The sequence below is a fragment of the Carcharodon carcharias genome, chromosome 17, assembly GCF_017639515.1.
Source record: "Carcharodon carcharias isolate sCarCar2 chromosome 17, sCarCar2.pri, whole genome shotgun sequence".
Taxonomy (NCBI): domain Eukaryota; kingdom Metazoa; phylum Chordata; class Chondrichthyes; order Lamniformes; family Lamnidae; genus Carcharodon; species Carcharodon carcharias.
In genome coordinates this window covers 30,571,322-30,585,618 of record NC_054483.1, presented here as the reverse complement: position 1 = coordinate 30,585,618, position 14,297 = coordinate 30,571,322, and the positions used below count along the sequence as shown (strand labels likewise).

General features: G+C 44.9%; 1 protein-coding gene across 1 annotated transcript in view; it reads left to right on the top strand.

The window, feature by feature from the left end:
• Positions 1-14,297, top strand: part of LOC121289624 (calcium-activated potassium channel subunit alpha-1-like) — a 109,264-nt gene that overhangs the window by 21,097 nt on the left and 73,870 nt on the right. Inside the window, exons 8-11 of the mRNA XM_041209255.1 lie at positions 511-621; positions 1,568-1,673; positions 2,938-3,020; positions 13,589-13,658. Coding sequence (XP_041065189.1) covers positions 511-621; positions 1,568-1,673; positions 2,938-3,020; positions 13,589-13,658 — 370 coding nt within the window. The remainder of the gene's footprint in view (positions 1-510; positions 622-1,567; positions 1,674-2,937; positions 3,021-13,588; positions 13,659-14,297) is intronic.

Below are 14,297 nucleotides of genomic sequence, written 5' to 3'. Positions count from 1 at the left end.
GGAACTGATTTTGGGTTTTTTTTTCAGGACGACTTGCTTCTCTCTGCCCTGAACATGCACTGGGACACCATTGGTGGGTGGATGGGAACCACAGCAGAGGGTGAAGGGATTGGGAGAGGAGGGGGCGAGAAAAGCAGATGTAAGACAAGGCCTAGTTATATCTCATGCCCCGATCGGCCAATCCTCTAAATTAAAATTGCAAATGAAAACAGGGCCTATTCTCCACCAACTTTTTCTTTCCTGAATCAAGAACCCTCATGTCCTCCCTTGTACAGCCAGGGACTGTTGTGGCCATTCCCTATGCCATGCTCTTTTGCCCCCCAGTGAATTGATTCAGAGTTTCCCCAAGCCACTCCGTGTAGCGTCTCCAAGGGCAAGTGAGGACAAGAGTTACCACCCCCAATGACAGATTCCCAAGGAAGAAAGGAGAGACCTACCTCCCACAGCTTGACTGCAAGGAGATTTATTCGGGTTCTGGAGCTTTTGACCTTTGTGTGTGATCTGTTGCAGATATATCATAGTCTGCGGTCATATTACTCTGAATAGTCTCCATGATTTCCTGAAGGATTTTACTTGCAAAGAAAGAGAGGAAATTTCAACAGACATTGTAGTTATGGAGAAGTAAGTTCTGAGTGCTGAAAACTGGCACCTTTCCCATTGTCCTCGCAGGATCTGAAATATATTTTAGCAATTAGTATTGCTGGCAAAGATGAGAAACATTGCCCATCCCTAGTTACCTTGTGTGTGATACACTGTGGACTTAAGATCATAAAAACTTAAGAAAAAGGAGCAGGATTGGGCCATTCAGCCCCTCAAGCCTGCTCTGCCAGTCAATATGACCATGTTGACCTGGGCCTTAACTCCACTTTTCCACTTGATCTCCATAACCCTTGACTTAGAGGGAAGTTAAGAGTCAACCATGTTGGCCGGGACCCAGATGGAGTACAGATGACAGAGGGCATTAGTGACTTAATAAACCGGTAGCATAAGAATACAGCAACTGGAATTTAATTTTGAGCTGCTGTAGCTCATGCTATGTAATAGGAAAGGTGTCCTTGTGGTTATAGAACTGAACCAACAGCCCAAGCCTCACCTTGTTCTAAAAAAAACCACGGTAATCTACCACCTAGAAGGAAGAGGGCAGCAGGAGCGTGGGAACACCACTGCCTGTAAGTTGCCCTTCAAATCACACACCATCCAGACTTGGAAATATATTACCATTACTTCATCATTGCTGGGTCAAAATCCTAGAGCTGCCTTCCTAACAGCACTGTGTGCACCAGGGTCGATAGGGATCCCATTGTAGAAGCACTGCTGTGCTGGTGTAGATTTCAAACTCACCTCTGGACGTGAACTGGGCTTGAACAGATCCTGGTGGATTGACACTGGTTATGGAGACCAACTAATTTTCACTTCAGTCGATTTGTAACAAAATGGCAGCTGCTGCTGCCTCCCCCTGTATTCGAGGACTGAGCAAAGAAAGCGGGAATCATGTAAATAACAATCTAATCTTGATTTTACAGGAAGTTTCGTCTCAATTAACACTGTATGCAATGCTTACTTCCAGCATAAAACCTGGCCTTGAGCTTCAGGCCCTGTTCAAACGTCACACAACTCAGATGGAGTTTTTCCAAGGATCAGTACTCAACCCCAGTGATCTGGACAGGGTTCGGGTAAGAACATTAAGATATTGCTCGTGTTGAGTTTGTCATACGGAGGCCTAAATACATTCAATTGCCACTCCTCTAGTTTATTTGGGTTCATTCCTCCATGAAAATGGTGGGCCCATGAATGGCAGATGACATTCCCCTGACCTGCTCTCATGACTGCAACAGAATCTTGGTTAGTGAGCAAGCATCTCGCAGGCTTCAGGTGGAAATGACATAGTTGAGGAAACCAACACCTGTTGTTGTCTTGTCTACTGGCAATTCCACAGACCGTTGCCTAAGCCTTGCGGTTGGCCATATTCTTTTTGAGATCCAACACCTTTAACCCAATAATTTGTAGAATGAGGGTGTTCAGCCACACTGACTTTGCAGTTGTCCTTTTGTCGAGAAGTCACTTTGAAAGTAACTGGACAGTCTCCTGACCTTTCCCAGCAACAAGGAATGTTGAAGCTCAAATGTGCCAAGCTTTTCACAATCACAGATAACGGCAGATAAGCTGGTATCAGTTTCATAGCCCCAGGGCTCAAATCATGAGGGCTATTGGAGAATCTGCAATCCTTTGCATAATGCAGCTCCTGAGTAATGTACTTTAGGGTCAACCAAGGCCGATACACTTTGAAAACTATCTCTTCTCAGTCAAGATTAGCCGTACGTATCAGAACCTCCAATGTCCAGGCCGCATTTGCCAAGAGACAATCTTCCTGTCAAGGAATTTACAACAAGATCCCCTGATCTTTGACTCAGTTGCAACCAATATGACTGTTTAGGTGGGCTCTCTGACCCAGCCTATTCCTCTTGGTGAGTCCATTAAGTCCATATGAACGTACAAAATCGATGGGCAGCAAAAGAGCAGCTTGTCCTCAAAGCCTGTCCCATGCCTCGTGATGGCTGGACCCTCATGTTCAGACACTTCCTCAAGAGGGATTTACTGCGTGTGAACAGGAGTAGTGTTTTGAAATCAGGGCTCTTCACAGAATTTGTCGCAGCAAGATAATTATTAGTATTTTAGTTTATGTCGAAAAGGTGTGTTACATCCACTTGCCAGCTAAGCCTTTTTGTTTCCGATTGGTCTGTCAGATGGATCCGAGCAATGCAATCATTTATTTTGATTTCAAATAACTTGTTAAGGGGATAATTCTTAAAGATACACCTCCTTGAAGCAAACGAGAGGAAATTATGAAGATTTCCAAGCAGTGGCAGGAAGCAAAGAGTTCCTTCAATATATATTTGCCGTTCAACATGAATAAAGTCCTTCTTATTCTCACTGCAGCCGGACAATGCAGATGCCTGTTTGATTTTGGCAGACAAAAACTGCCTGAACCCTGAAGCAGAAGATTCTGCAAATATCATGAGGTAGGAACCTGGTGTAGGAAGGTGGATTAAGTTGCATTTACATAGAAACCTGACCTTGTGAGCACATCAGCTGAAGGCACTGACTGACTCAGCAGTCATTCTCTATCACACTGATCAGTGGGATCATTATCTTGTTAAGGAAGTTAGTTGAGGAAGTTATCTTGACCAAGGCACCAGGGAGAACTCCCCTGTTCTTCTTTGAAATGGTGCCACAGAATCTTTTACACCTGCCTGAGCAGACAGGGTCACAGTTTTAACATCTCAACCTAAAGACGGCACTTCTGACAGAACAGCACCCCCCCTGTACTGCTGTCATGCTGACCTTTGATGTAACATACCTGCTTTTTCATGCACATATTTATATATTAAATGTTTTAACTGTTTCCTTAATTATGGATCTGTTTAATATTTCTGTTTATTAAACTAGGGATATCAATGCTAATCATGTAAATCATTTCCAAAACAATGGCACCCATGGTCAGGGTAGTGTCTTAGTCCCAACCATCTTCAGCTGCTTCATCAATGAGCTTCCTTCCATCATAAGGTCAAAAGTGGGAATGTTCACTGATGATTGAACAATGTTCAGCACCATTCATGATTCATCAGATACTGAAGCAGTCCATGTCCAAATGCAGCAAGACCTGGACAATATCCAGGCTTGGGCTGACAACTGGCAAGTAACATTCACGCCACGCAAGTGCCAGGCAATGACCATCTTCAACAAGAGAGAATCCAACCATCGCCCCTTGACATTCAATGGCACTATCAGCACTGAATCCCTCATTATTAACATACTAGGGGTTATCATTGACCAGAAACGGAACTGGTCTAGCCACAAACATACTGTGGCTACAAGAGCGGGTCAGAGGCTAGGAATCCTGCAGTGAGTAACTTACTTCCTGACTCCCCAAAGCCTATCCACCATCTACAAGGCACAAGTCAGAAGTGTGATGGAATACTCCCCACTTGCCTGGATGAGTGAGCTCCAACAATACTCAAAAGCTTGATACCATCCAGGACAAAGCAGCCCGCTTGATTGGCACCCCATCTACAAACATTCACTCCCTCCACCACCGACGCACAGTAGCAGCAGTGTGTACCATCTACAAGATGCACTGGAGGAACTCACCAAGGCTCCTTAGTCAGCATATGCCAAACCCATGACCACTACAATCTAGAAGGACCAGAGCAGCCAACACATGGGAACACCACCACCTGGAAGTTCCCCTCCAAGCCACTCACCATCCTGACTTGGAAATATTTAGCTGTTCCTTCACTGTTGCTGGGTCAAAATCCTGGAACTCTCTCCCTAACAGCACTGTGGGTGTACCTGCGCCACGTGGACTACAGTGGTTCAAGAAGGCAGCTTACCCCCACCTTCTCAAGGGCAATTAGGGCTAGGCAATAAATGCTGGGCCACTTCAGCTAAGCCCACATCCCTTGAATGAATAAAAAGAAATCCTGAGCATTCTCAGCTCCTGTATCGGAATGATGTAGATTGATGATCACACAGAAATGAATATTTTGCTCATCCTGCCATGGGGTACTGTGAATACACCATGATTTCTAACTGCCTTGTCAATGATTAGTTCTGGCTCTGACAATCACCTCTGAGTCAGAAGATCATGGGTTCAAGCCCCACTCCAGAGACCGCAGCACATAATACAGGCTCATGTTCCCAGTGTTGCACTGTTGGAAGTGCCACCTTTTGGGTAAGGCATTAAACTGAGGCTCCATCTGCTCTCTCAGGACATGTAAACAATCCCACAGTATTATTGTAAAAAACAGCCATGGGAGATTTCCTTGGCCAATATGTTTCCTTCAACAACCATCAATAAAACAGATTTCCTGGTCATTATCACATTGCTGTTTTAGGAGCTTGTTGTGCAGAAATTGATTGCTATGTTTCCTACATTATAACATTGCCTATATTTCAAAGAGCTCTTCAGTGGCTGTGAAGTGCTTTTCAGCCTTCTGAGCTGTTGAAAGGTACTGTAGAAATGTAAGTTTTCACTTTTCTCTCTGTCAGCTACAACTACGCCCGAAAAGCAACGCCTTCCTTAGGACCAAAGTCACCATTCTGGTTCCCAGGGCAACCTTTCTAAGATAGATTGGTCAGTCAGAGGTGAATTAGATTTGGACCCATCAGGTCAATTGTAACCAGATTGATCAAGTGTGCTGGGTGTGAGTCCAGACTGATCTTCTGCAACCTGAATGGATTCTGCTAAGATCATCGAGCTGAAGGAACTATGAGTTCAAGTCCCAAGACAGGGATAATTGTGAAATTTAACCTCGAGCTAAAATATTTTTTCCCCTCAAATAATATCATTCATTATCAGCTTATGCAAAAATATTTGAAAAATTAATACATGACAAATGGCCATTCCATCCTTCAAAGCTGATAAATCTCCCATCAAAATCCATCCCTCAAGTCCTCAAATTTCTTGTGGAAACCCATCCCTCTATTTCCCTAACTCTCCCATAGAATCCCATCCCTCAAGTTCCCAAATTCTCCCATCAAAACCTACCCTTCTGTCCCCCTAACTCTCCCATCACAACCCATCCCTTTACTCCCCTAACTCTTGCATCAAAACCCATAACTCAATTTTTCGTATTCAGTTTGAGGGAGAGAAGAGTGGGTCTAAAATTAGTGTTTTGAACTTAAATAAGGGCAATTATGAGGGTATCAAGGCAGAGTTGGCTAAAGTGAACTGAAAAATTAGGTTAAGGGATAGTCAGTAGATATGCAATAGGGGACTTTGAAGGAGATATTTTGTAACACTCAACAAAGGTACATTCCAGTGAGAAACAAAGACTCTTGGGGAAGGACATACCATCCATGGCTAACTAAGGAATTTAAAGATGGAAACAAATTGAAAGAAAAAGTCTATAGTTCCACAAAGATTAGTAGCAGGTTAGAAGGTTGGACAGAATATAGAAATAGCAAAGAATGGCTAAAAAAAAAGGAGGAAGTAATTGGAGTGTGAGAGAAAGCTAGCTAGAAATATAAAAGATAGTCAGAGTTTCTACAGGTATTTAGAAAGAAACAAAATAAGTAAAGTGAGCGTTGGTGCTCTACAGAGTGAGTCTGGAGAACTAATAATGAAAAATAAGGAGATGGTGGATGAATTGACAAGATATTTTGCATCTTTCTTCACTGTAGAGAATACAAATAACATCCCAGAAATAAGTGTGCACCAAGAGGTGAAAGGGAGGGAGGAACTTGGAGCAATTATAAACACTGGGGAAAGAGTACTGAGAAACATTAAAACATAGGAAATAGGAGCAGGAGTAGGTCATTCAGCCCTTCAAGCCTGCTCCGTCATTCAATATGATCACAGCTGATCATCTATCTCAACGCCATACTCCTGTGCTCTCCCCATACCCCTTGATGCCTTTAGAGACCAGAAATCTATTTCCTTCCTAAATATATTCAATGACTTGGCTTTTACAGCCTTGTGTGGTAGAGAATTCCATAGGTTCACCACCATCTGAGTGAAGAAGTTTCTAAATGGTCTACCCTGTATCCTGAGACTGTGACTCCTTGTTCTAGACCCCGCAGCCAGAGGAAATATCACCCCTGCATCCAGTCTGTCCAGCCCTGCCAGAATTTTATAAATTTCAATGAGATCTCTTCTCATTCTTCTAAACTCCAGTGAACACAGGCCTAGTCGGCCCAATCTCTCCTCATATGACAATCACAACTAAAAGCTGACAAGCCCCCAGGTCTTGATGGACTTTATCCTGGGGTCCAAAAAGAAGTGGCTGGTGAGATAGTAGATGCACGTGTTTTAATTTTCCAAAATTCCCTAGATTCTGGAAAGGTCCCATCAGATTGGAAATGGATGTCAGTCCTCTATTCAGGATAGGAGGGAGACAGAAAGCAGGAAATTTCAGGCCAATTAGTTTTATACCTGTCATAGGCAAAATGCTGGAATGTATTACAAAGGAGGTTATAGCGGGCCACTTAGAATATCTCAGTGCAATCAGGCAGAGTCAACATGGTTTTGTGAAAGGGAAATTGTGTTTGACTAATTTATTAGAGTTCTTTGAGGAAGTAAAACGCGTCATGGGTAAAGGGAAACCTGTGAATGTGCTGTATTTAGATTCCCAGAAGGCATTTGACAAGATGCCACATCAAAGGTTACTAAGCAAAATAAGAGCTCAAGTGTAGGGGGTAACATATTAACATGGATAGAGGATTGGTTAGCTAAAAGGAAACAGAGAGTAGGCATAAATGGGTCATTTTTGGGTTGGGAAGCTGTAACGAGTGGAGTGCCATGGGGATCAGTGCTGGGGCCTCAAATATTTACAATCTACCTCAATGATTTGGATGGCGGGACCAAATATATGGTTGCTAAATTTGCTGATGACACAAAGATAGGTAGGAAAGTAAATTGTGAAGAGGACACAAGGAGTCTGCAAAGGGACATAGATGGGTTAAGCGAGTGAGTAAAACTTTGGCAGGTGGGGTATACTGTGGGAAAATGTGAATTTGTCCTCTTTGGCAGGAAGAATAAGAAAGCAGCAAATATTTAAATGGTGAGAGATGTCAGAACTCTGAGGAACGAAGGGATCTGGGTGTCCTGGTACATGAATCACAAAAAAATATGTGGGTACAGCAAATGCTTAGGAAGGCAAATGGAATGTTTTTTATTCCAAGGAGAATGGAATACAAAAGTAGGAATGTTTTTGTTATAGTTGTACAAGGCATTGATGAGACCATATCTAGAGTACTCTATGCAGTTTTGGTCTCCTTATTTAAGAGAGGACATAATTGCATTATAAGTAGTTCAGAGAAGGTTCACTTGACTGATTCCTAGGATGAGGGGGTTATCTTACCGGGAAAGGTTGGACAGGTTGGGCCTGTAACCATTGGAGTTTAGAAAAATGAGAGGTCATCTTATTAAAACATACAAGATCCTGAGGGGGCTTGACAGGATTGACGCTGACAGATGTTCCCCATTATGGAAGAGACTAGAGCTCAGGGGACTTGGTTCATAAAAAAGGAGTCTCCAATTTAAGGAGGAGATGAGGACAAATTTCTTCTCTTGGGTGGGGGGGGCGGGGTGGGTCTTGAGTCAGTGGCACTCTCTTTCCCGGAGAATAGATAAGGCAGGATCATTGAATATTTTTAAGGCTGTGTTCAATAGATTCTTGATTGACAAGGGAGTAAAAGAGTGAAGGGGGTGAGGACAGAGCCAAGCTTCTGGCACCATAAGCAGCCTGTCTGTACAGGAGGGGAAGAAGAGAGGAAGAGCAATGGTAATAGGGGATTCTATAGTCAGGGGAACAGATAGGTGCTACTGTGGCCATCAACGTGACTCCAGAATGGTGTGTTGCCTCCCTGGTGCCAGGGTCTAGGATGTCACTGAACGGCTGCAGGACATCCTGAAGGGGGAGGGTGATAAGGTAGAGGTCATGGTACCTGTTGGTCTCAATGATATAGGTAGAAAGAGGGATGAAGTCTTGCAACAAGAATTCAGGGAGTTAGGCAGTAGACTAAAAAGCAAGACCTCTCGGGTTGTAATCTCTGGATTACTCCCAGTGCCACGTGCTAGCAAGCTCAGAAATAGGAGAATAGCACAGATGAATACGTGGCTTAAAAGTTGGTGTAGGAGGGAGGGTTTCAGATTCTTGGATCACTGGGACCATTTCTGGGGAAGGTGGGACCTCTACAAGCAGGAGGGTCTACATCTGAACCAGAGCGGGACTAACATCCTTGCGGGCGGGTTTGCTAGTGCTGTTGGGAGGAGTTTAAATTAAATCAGCAGGGGGAGGGGACACAGAATGTTAGCAGGATAGGGACACATCAGAATACAGTAAAACAACCAAGTCAGAGGGAGTACAGCTGCAATAAGCTTCAAGGGAGTAAGGCAAGGCTGGATGGCCTCTACTTTAATGCCAGGAGTATTACAGGTAAAACAGATGAGTTAAGGGTAAAGATTGACAAGTAGAATTGTGATATAGTAGCCACCACTGAGATGTGGTTGAGGGAGGAGCAGGATTGGCAGCTCAACATCCCGGGATATAGAATCTTCAGGTGAGACAGGGGAGCAGGTAAAAGAGGAGGAGGTGTTGCATTATTAGTTAAGGATTCAGTTACTGCTGTAAGGAGAGATGATATCTTGGAGGGGGCATCGAAGGAAGCTTTGTGGGTAGAGCTTAGGAATAAAAAAAGGGGCGGACACATTGTTAGATGTTTATTATAGACCCCCAGATAGTCAGCGGGAAATTGAGAAGCAAATTTGTGCACAATTTGTGGAGGTGGAAACAATAACAATAGGGTCATTATATTAGGTGATTTCAAGTTTCGCAACATTAATTGGGATAGCCATAGTGTTAAGGGCTTGGATGGAGTGGATTTCTTGAAATGTGTACAGGAGAACTTTTTAGGTCAATATGTAGAGGGCCCAATAAGGGACGGTGCATTGCTAGACCTAATTCTGGGGAATGAAGCCGGACAAGTGGCTGAGGTGGTTGTGGGGGAGCATTTTAGTGATAGCGACCATAACATGGTACAATTTAAGCTTGTTATGGACAAAGAAATAGACAAGTTGCATAAAAATGTTTTGGATTCGGGGAGAGTGGATTTTGGTAAAATAAGGCAAGATGGCAAGATCTGGCCAAGGTAGAGTGGGAACAGCTACTTGTGGGGAAATCTATAGAGGAACAGTGGGGGGCATTCAAAAAGGAAATGGGGAGGGTACAGGCTCAACATATTCTCTCTAGGATGATAGGAAGGAGTAACAAGCCCAGAGAACCTTGGATGACCAGGGATATTCAAGATGAGAAGGAAAAGAGAAGCTTTTAGCAGGTACAAGGGAAGCAAATCAGTGGAGGCATTCGTGGAGTACAGAAAGTGCAGGGTGGATCTTAAGAAAGCAATTAGGAGAGCAAAGAGGGGATATGAGAAAGCTCTGGCTGGTAAAAGTAGGGAAAATCCCAAAATATTCTATAAGTATATCAATGAGATGAGGATAACCAGGGAAAGAGTAGGGCCCATAAGGGACCAAGGGGGCAATCTATGGGTGGAGCCAGAGGACATCGGTAGAGTATTGAATGAATACTTCACATCCGTCTTCACCCAAGAGAATGAGGATGAAGGTATCGAAACTCGGGGAGAGAGAGACTGTGAGGTTCTTGAGCAAATTGATATAGGGAGTGACAAGGTATTGGAGGTGTTGGCAGGCTTAAAAGTGGACAAATCTCCAGGTCCGATTTATGTCCTAGACTGCTGAGGGAGACAAGGGAGGAGATCGCAGGGGCTCTGACCTGAATTTTTAATTCCTCTTTGGCCACGGGGGAGGTGCCAGAGGGCTGGAGAACAGCAAATGGGGTACCGCTATTTAAGAAAGGTTGTAGAGATAAGCCAGGGAACTACAGGCCAGTGAGTCTTATGTCAGTGGTAGGGAAACTATTGGAGATAATTCTGAAGGAGAGAATCTATCTCCACTTGGAGAGGCAAGGTTTGTTCAAGGATAGTCAGCATGGCTTTGTCAGAGGAAGGTCATGCCTAACAAATTTGACTGAATTTTTTGAGGAGGTGACCAGGTGTGTAGATGAGGGTAGTGCAGTTGATGTGGTTTATATGGATTTCAGCAAAGCCTTTGACAAGGTCCCACATGGGAGACCTTTAAAGATGGCAAATGCACATGGGACACAGGGTAATTTGATATGATGTCACTCCCATATGCAAAATTGGCTTAGTTGTAGGAGACAGAGGGTGATGACAGAAGGATGTTTTAGTGACTGGAAGCCAGTGTCCAGTGGCGTACCACAGGGATCTGTGCTCGGTCCCCTATTATTTGTCATTTATATAAACTACATAGATGACTACGTGTGGGGTAGGATTAGTAAATTTGTGGATGACACAAAGATTGGCTGGGTGGTTAACAGTGAGATTGAGTGTCTTGGGCTACATGAAGATATAGACGGGATGGTCAGATGAGCAGATAAGTGGCAGATGGAATTTAACCCTGAAAAGTGTGAGGTGATATACTTTGGAAGGAGTAGTTTGACAAGGAAGTATTCAATGAATGGCATGACACTAGGAAGTTCTGAGGAACAAAGGGACCTTGGCGTGTGTGTCCATAGATCTCTGAAGGCGGAGGGGCATGTTAGTGGGATGGTGAAAAAGGCATATGGACACTTGGCTTTATCAATCGAAGTATAGGTTACAAAAGTAGGGAGGTCATGTTGGAGTTGTATGGAACCTTGGTGAGGCCATAGCTGGAGTACTGTGTGCAGTTCTGGTCGCCATATTATAAGAAGGATGTGATTGCACTGGAGGGGGTGCAGAGGAGATTCACCAGGATGTTGCCTGGGATGAAACTTTTAAGTTATGAAGAGAGGTTGAATAGACTTGGGTCGTTTTTGTTGGAGCAGAGAACACTGAGGGGGCGACCTGATCGAGGTGAACAAGATTATGAGGGGCATGGACAGGGTGGTTAGGGAGCAGCTGTTCCCCTTAGTTGAAGGGTCAGTCACGAGGGGGCATAAGTTCAAGGTGAGGGGCAGGAGGTTTGGGGGGATGTGAGGAAAAACTTTTTTACCCAGAGGGTGGTGACGGTCTGGAATGTACTGCCTGGGAGGGTGGTGGAGGCGGGTTGCCTCACATCCTTTAAAAAGTACCTGGATGAGCACTTGGCACGTCATAACATTCAAGGCTATGGGCCAAGTGCTGGTAAATGGGATTAGGTAGGTAGGTCAGGTGTTGCAGACTCGATGGGCCGAAGGGCCTCTTCTGCACTGTGTGATTCTGTGAAAGTAGAGTCGAGGCCACAATCAGACCAGTCATGATGTTGAATGGTGGAGCAAGCTTCAGTGGCAGAATGGTCTACCCCTGTTGCTCATTCATGTATTTGTATTTTCATAAATTTCCTGACTCTCCTATTGATGCCCATCCCTCTACTCCTCTAACTCTTCCATCAAAACCCATCTTTTGATTCCCCAAGTTCTCCCATTGATGCCCATCCCTCTACTCCTCTAACTCTCCCCATCAAAACCCATTCCTTTATTCACCGAATTCTCCCATTGATGTCCGTCCCTCTACTCCTCTAACTCTCCCATCAAAATCCATCCCTTTATTCCCCGACTCTCCTATTGATGCCCATCCCTCTACTCCTCTAACTCTTCCATCAAAACCCATCTTTTTATCCCCAAATTCTCCCATTGATGCCAATCCCTCTACTCCTCTAACTCTCCCATCAAAATCCATCCCTTTATTCCCTGAACTCTCCCATTGATGCCCATTCCCCCAGTCCCCGAACTCTCCCATTGATGCTCATTCCCCCAGTCCCTGAACACTCCCATTGATGCCCATTCTCCCAGTCCCTGAACTCTCCCATTGATGCCCATTCCCCCGTCCCCAAACACGCCCATTGATGCCCATTCCTCAGTCCCCGAATTCTCCCATTGATGCCCATTCCCCTAGTTCCCGAACTTTCCCATTGATGTCCATTCCCCCAGTCCCTGAACTCTCATGTTTATGCCCATTCCTCAGTCCCTGAACTCTCATGTTTATGCCCATTCCTCAGTCCCTGAACTCTCCCATTGATGCCTGTTCCCCAGTCCTCGATCTCTCCTGATGCCCACCCCCTACTCCCCAAACTCTCTAATTGTTGCCCATTCCTCAGTCCCCAAACACTCCCATTGATGCCCATTCCCCCAGTCCCTGAACTCTCCCATTGATGCCCATTCCCCCAGTCCCTGAACTCTCCCATTGATGCCCATTCCCCCAGTCCCTGAACTCTCCCATTGATGCCCATTCCCCCAGTCCCTGAACACTTCCATTGATGCTCATTCCCCCAGTCCCTGAACTCTCCCATTGATGCCCATTCCCCCAGTCCCTGAACTCTCCCATTGATGCCCATTCCCCCAGTCCCTGAACACTTCCATTGATGCTCATTCCCCCAGTCCCTGAACTCTCCCATTGATGCCCATTCCCCCAGTCCCCGAACTCTCCCATTGATGCCCATTCCCCCAGTCCCCGAACTCTCCCATTGATGCCCATTCCCCCAGTCCCCGAACTCTTCCATTGATGGCCATTCCCCCAGTCCCCGAACTCTCCCATTGATGGCCATTCCCCCAGTCCCCGAACTTTCCCATTGATGGCTATTCCCCCAGTCCCCGAACTCTCCCATTGATGCCCGTTCCCCAGTCCCCGATCTCTCCCGCTGATGCCCACCCCCCTATTCCCCGAACTCTCCAGTTGTTGCCCATTCCCCCAGTCCCTGAACTCTCCAGTTGTTGCCCATTCCCCTAGTCCCCAAACTCGCCCGTTGATGCCCATCCCTTAGTCCCTGAACTCTCTCGTTCACTCCCATCCCCTTAGTCAATGAACTTTCCATTGGATGCCCATCCCACATTCTCCTAACTTTCACTAAAGCACATCTCTTTCACACGCTGTAGTTATTTCCAACAGAACAAGAGCTCCAATCTTTCAATCCGCAATGCTGATGGGAACTGTCCCCTTGGTAAATGTGCAATTACCCCCTTGTGTCAGGACTCTCACACATCTTCGTCTTTAAATACTTATAACACTTTACTTTTATTTCTGGTTGTAGGGCAATTGCTATCAAGCAGTACTGGCCTGAAATAAGAGTGATTGCACAGGTACTGCAATACCATAGCAAGGTAAGTCAGGTCTTTGCTGGAGGCTTTAGGGGTCTATTCCAGTTACTCAATCCCATTGTTTCACATCCTATGAACTGAGAATTTGTTTCTGGGAAAAGGGAAAGGTCAGTAATCCCTTCCCATTCTGTCCTATTTTGCTAAATTACCCCCAACTTCATCCTTAAACAGTGGTTCAGTAAGGAGCACTCTAGCTTCTAAGGCATGGACTCATGACCCACTCCCAGACACTTGAGACTTGAGGGTTTTACAATCCCACTGCCAATACTAAGGGAATGTTAATTTATTGCAGGTGCTGACTTTTGAGGGTAAAACCGAGGCCCTCTCTGGTACCTGCAAACAATCCATCAGCACTCTTTCAAACAAATGTAGGGAATTTCTCCCCAGACAATGTTTATCCCTCAATCCACATCACCAAAACTGATTATTCTGGTCCTTAATCAAACTGCTGTTTGTGGAATCTTGCTGTGCGCAAGTAGGCTGGTCCAATTTTATGTCGTGCAATAGTGACAGCACATTAAAAATCCTTCAATGGTTTTGGTATGTACTGAATTCACAAAAGGTTCTTTATAAGTGCCAAATTTATATTTCTCAATTCTCACCTATTCACCTTCTCACCATATCACTTGATCCCATTGATCT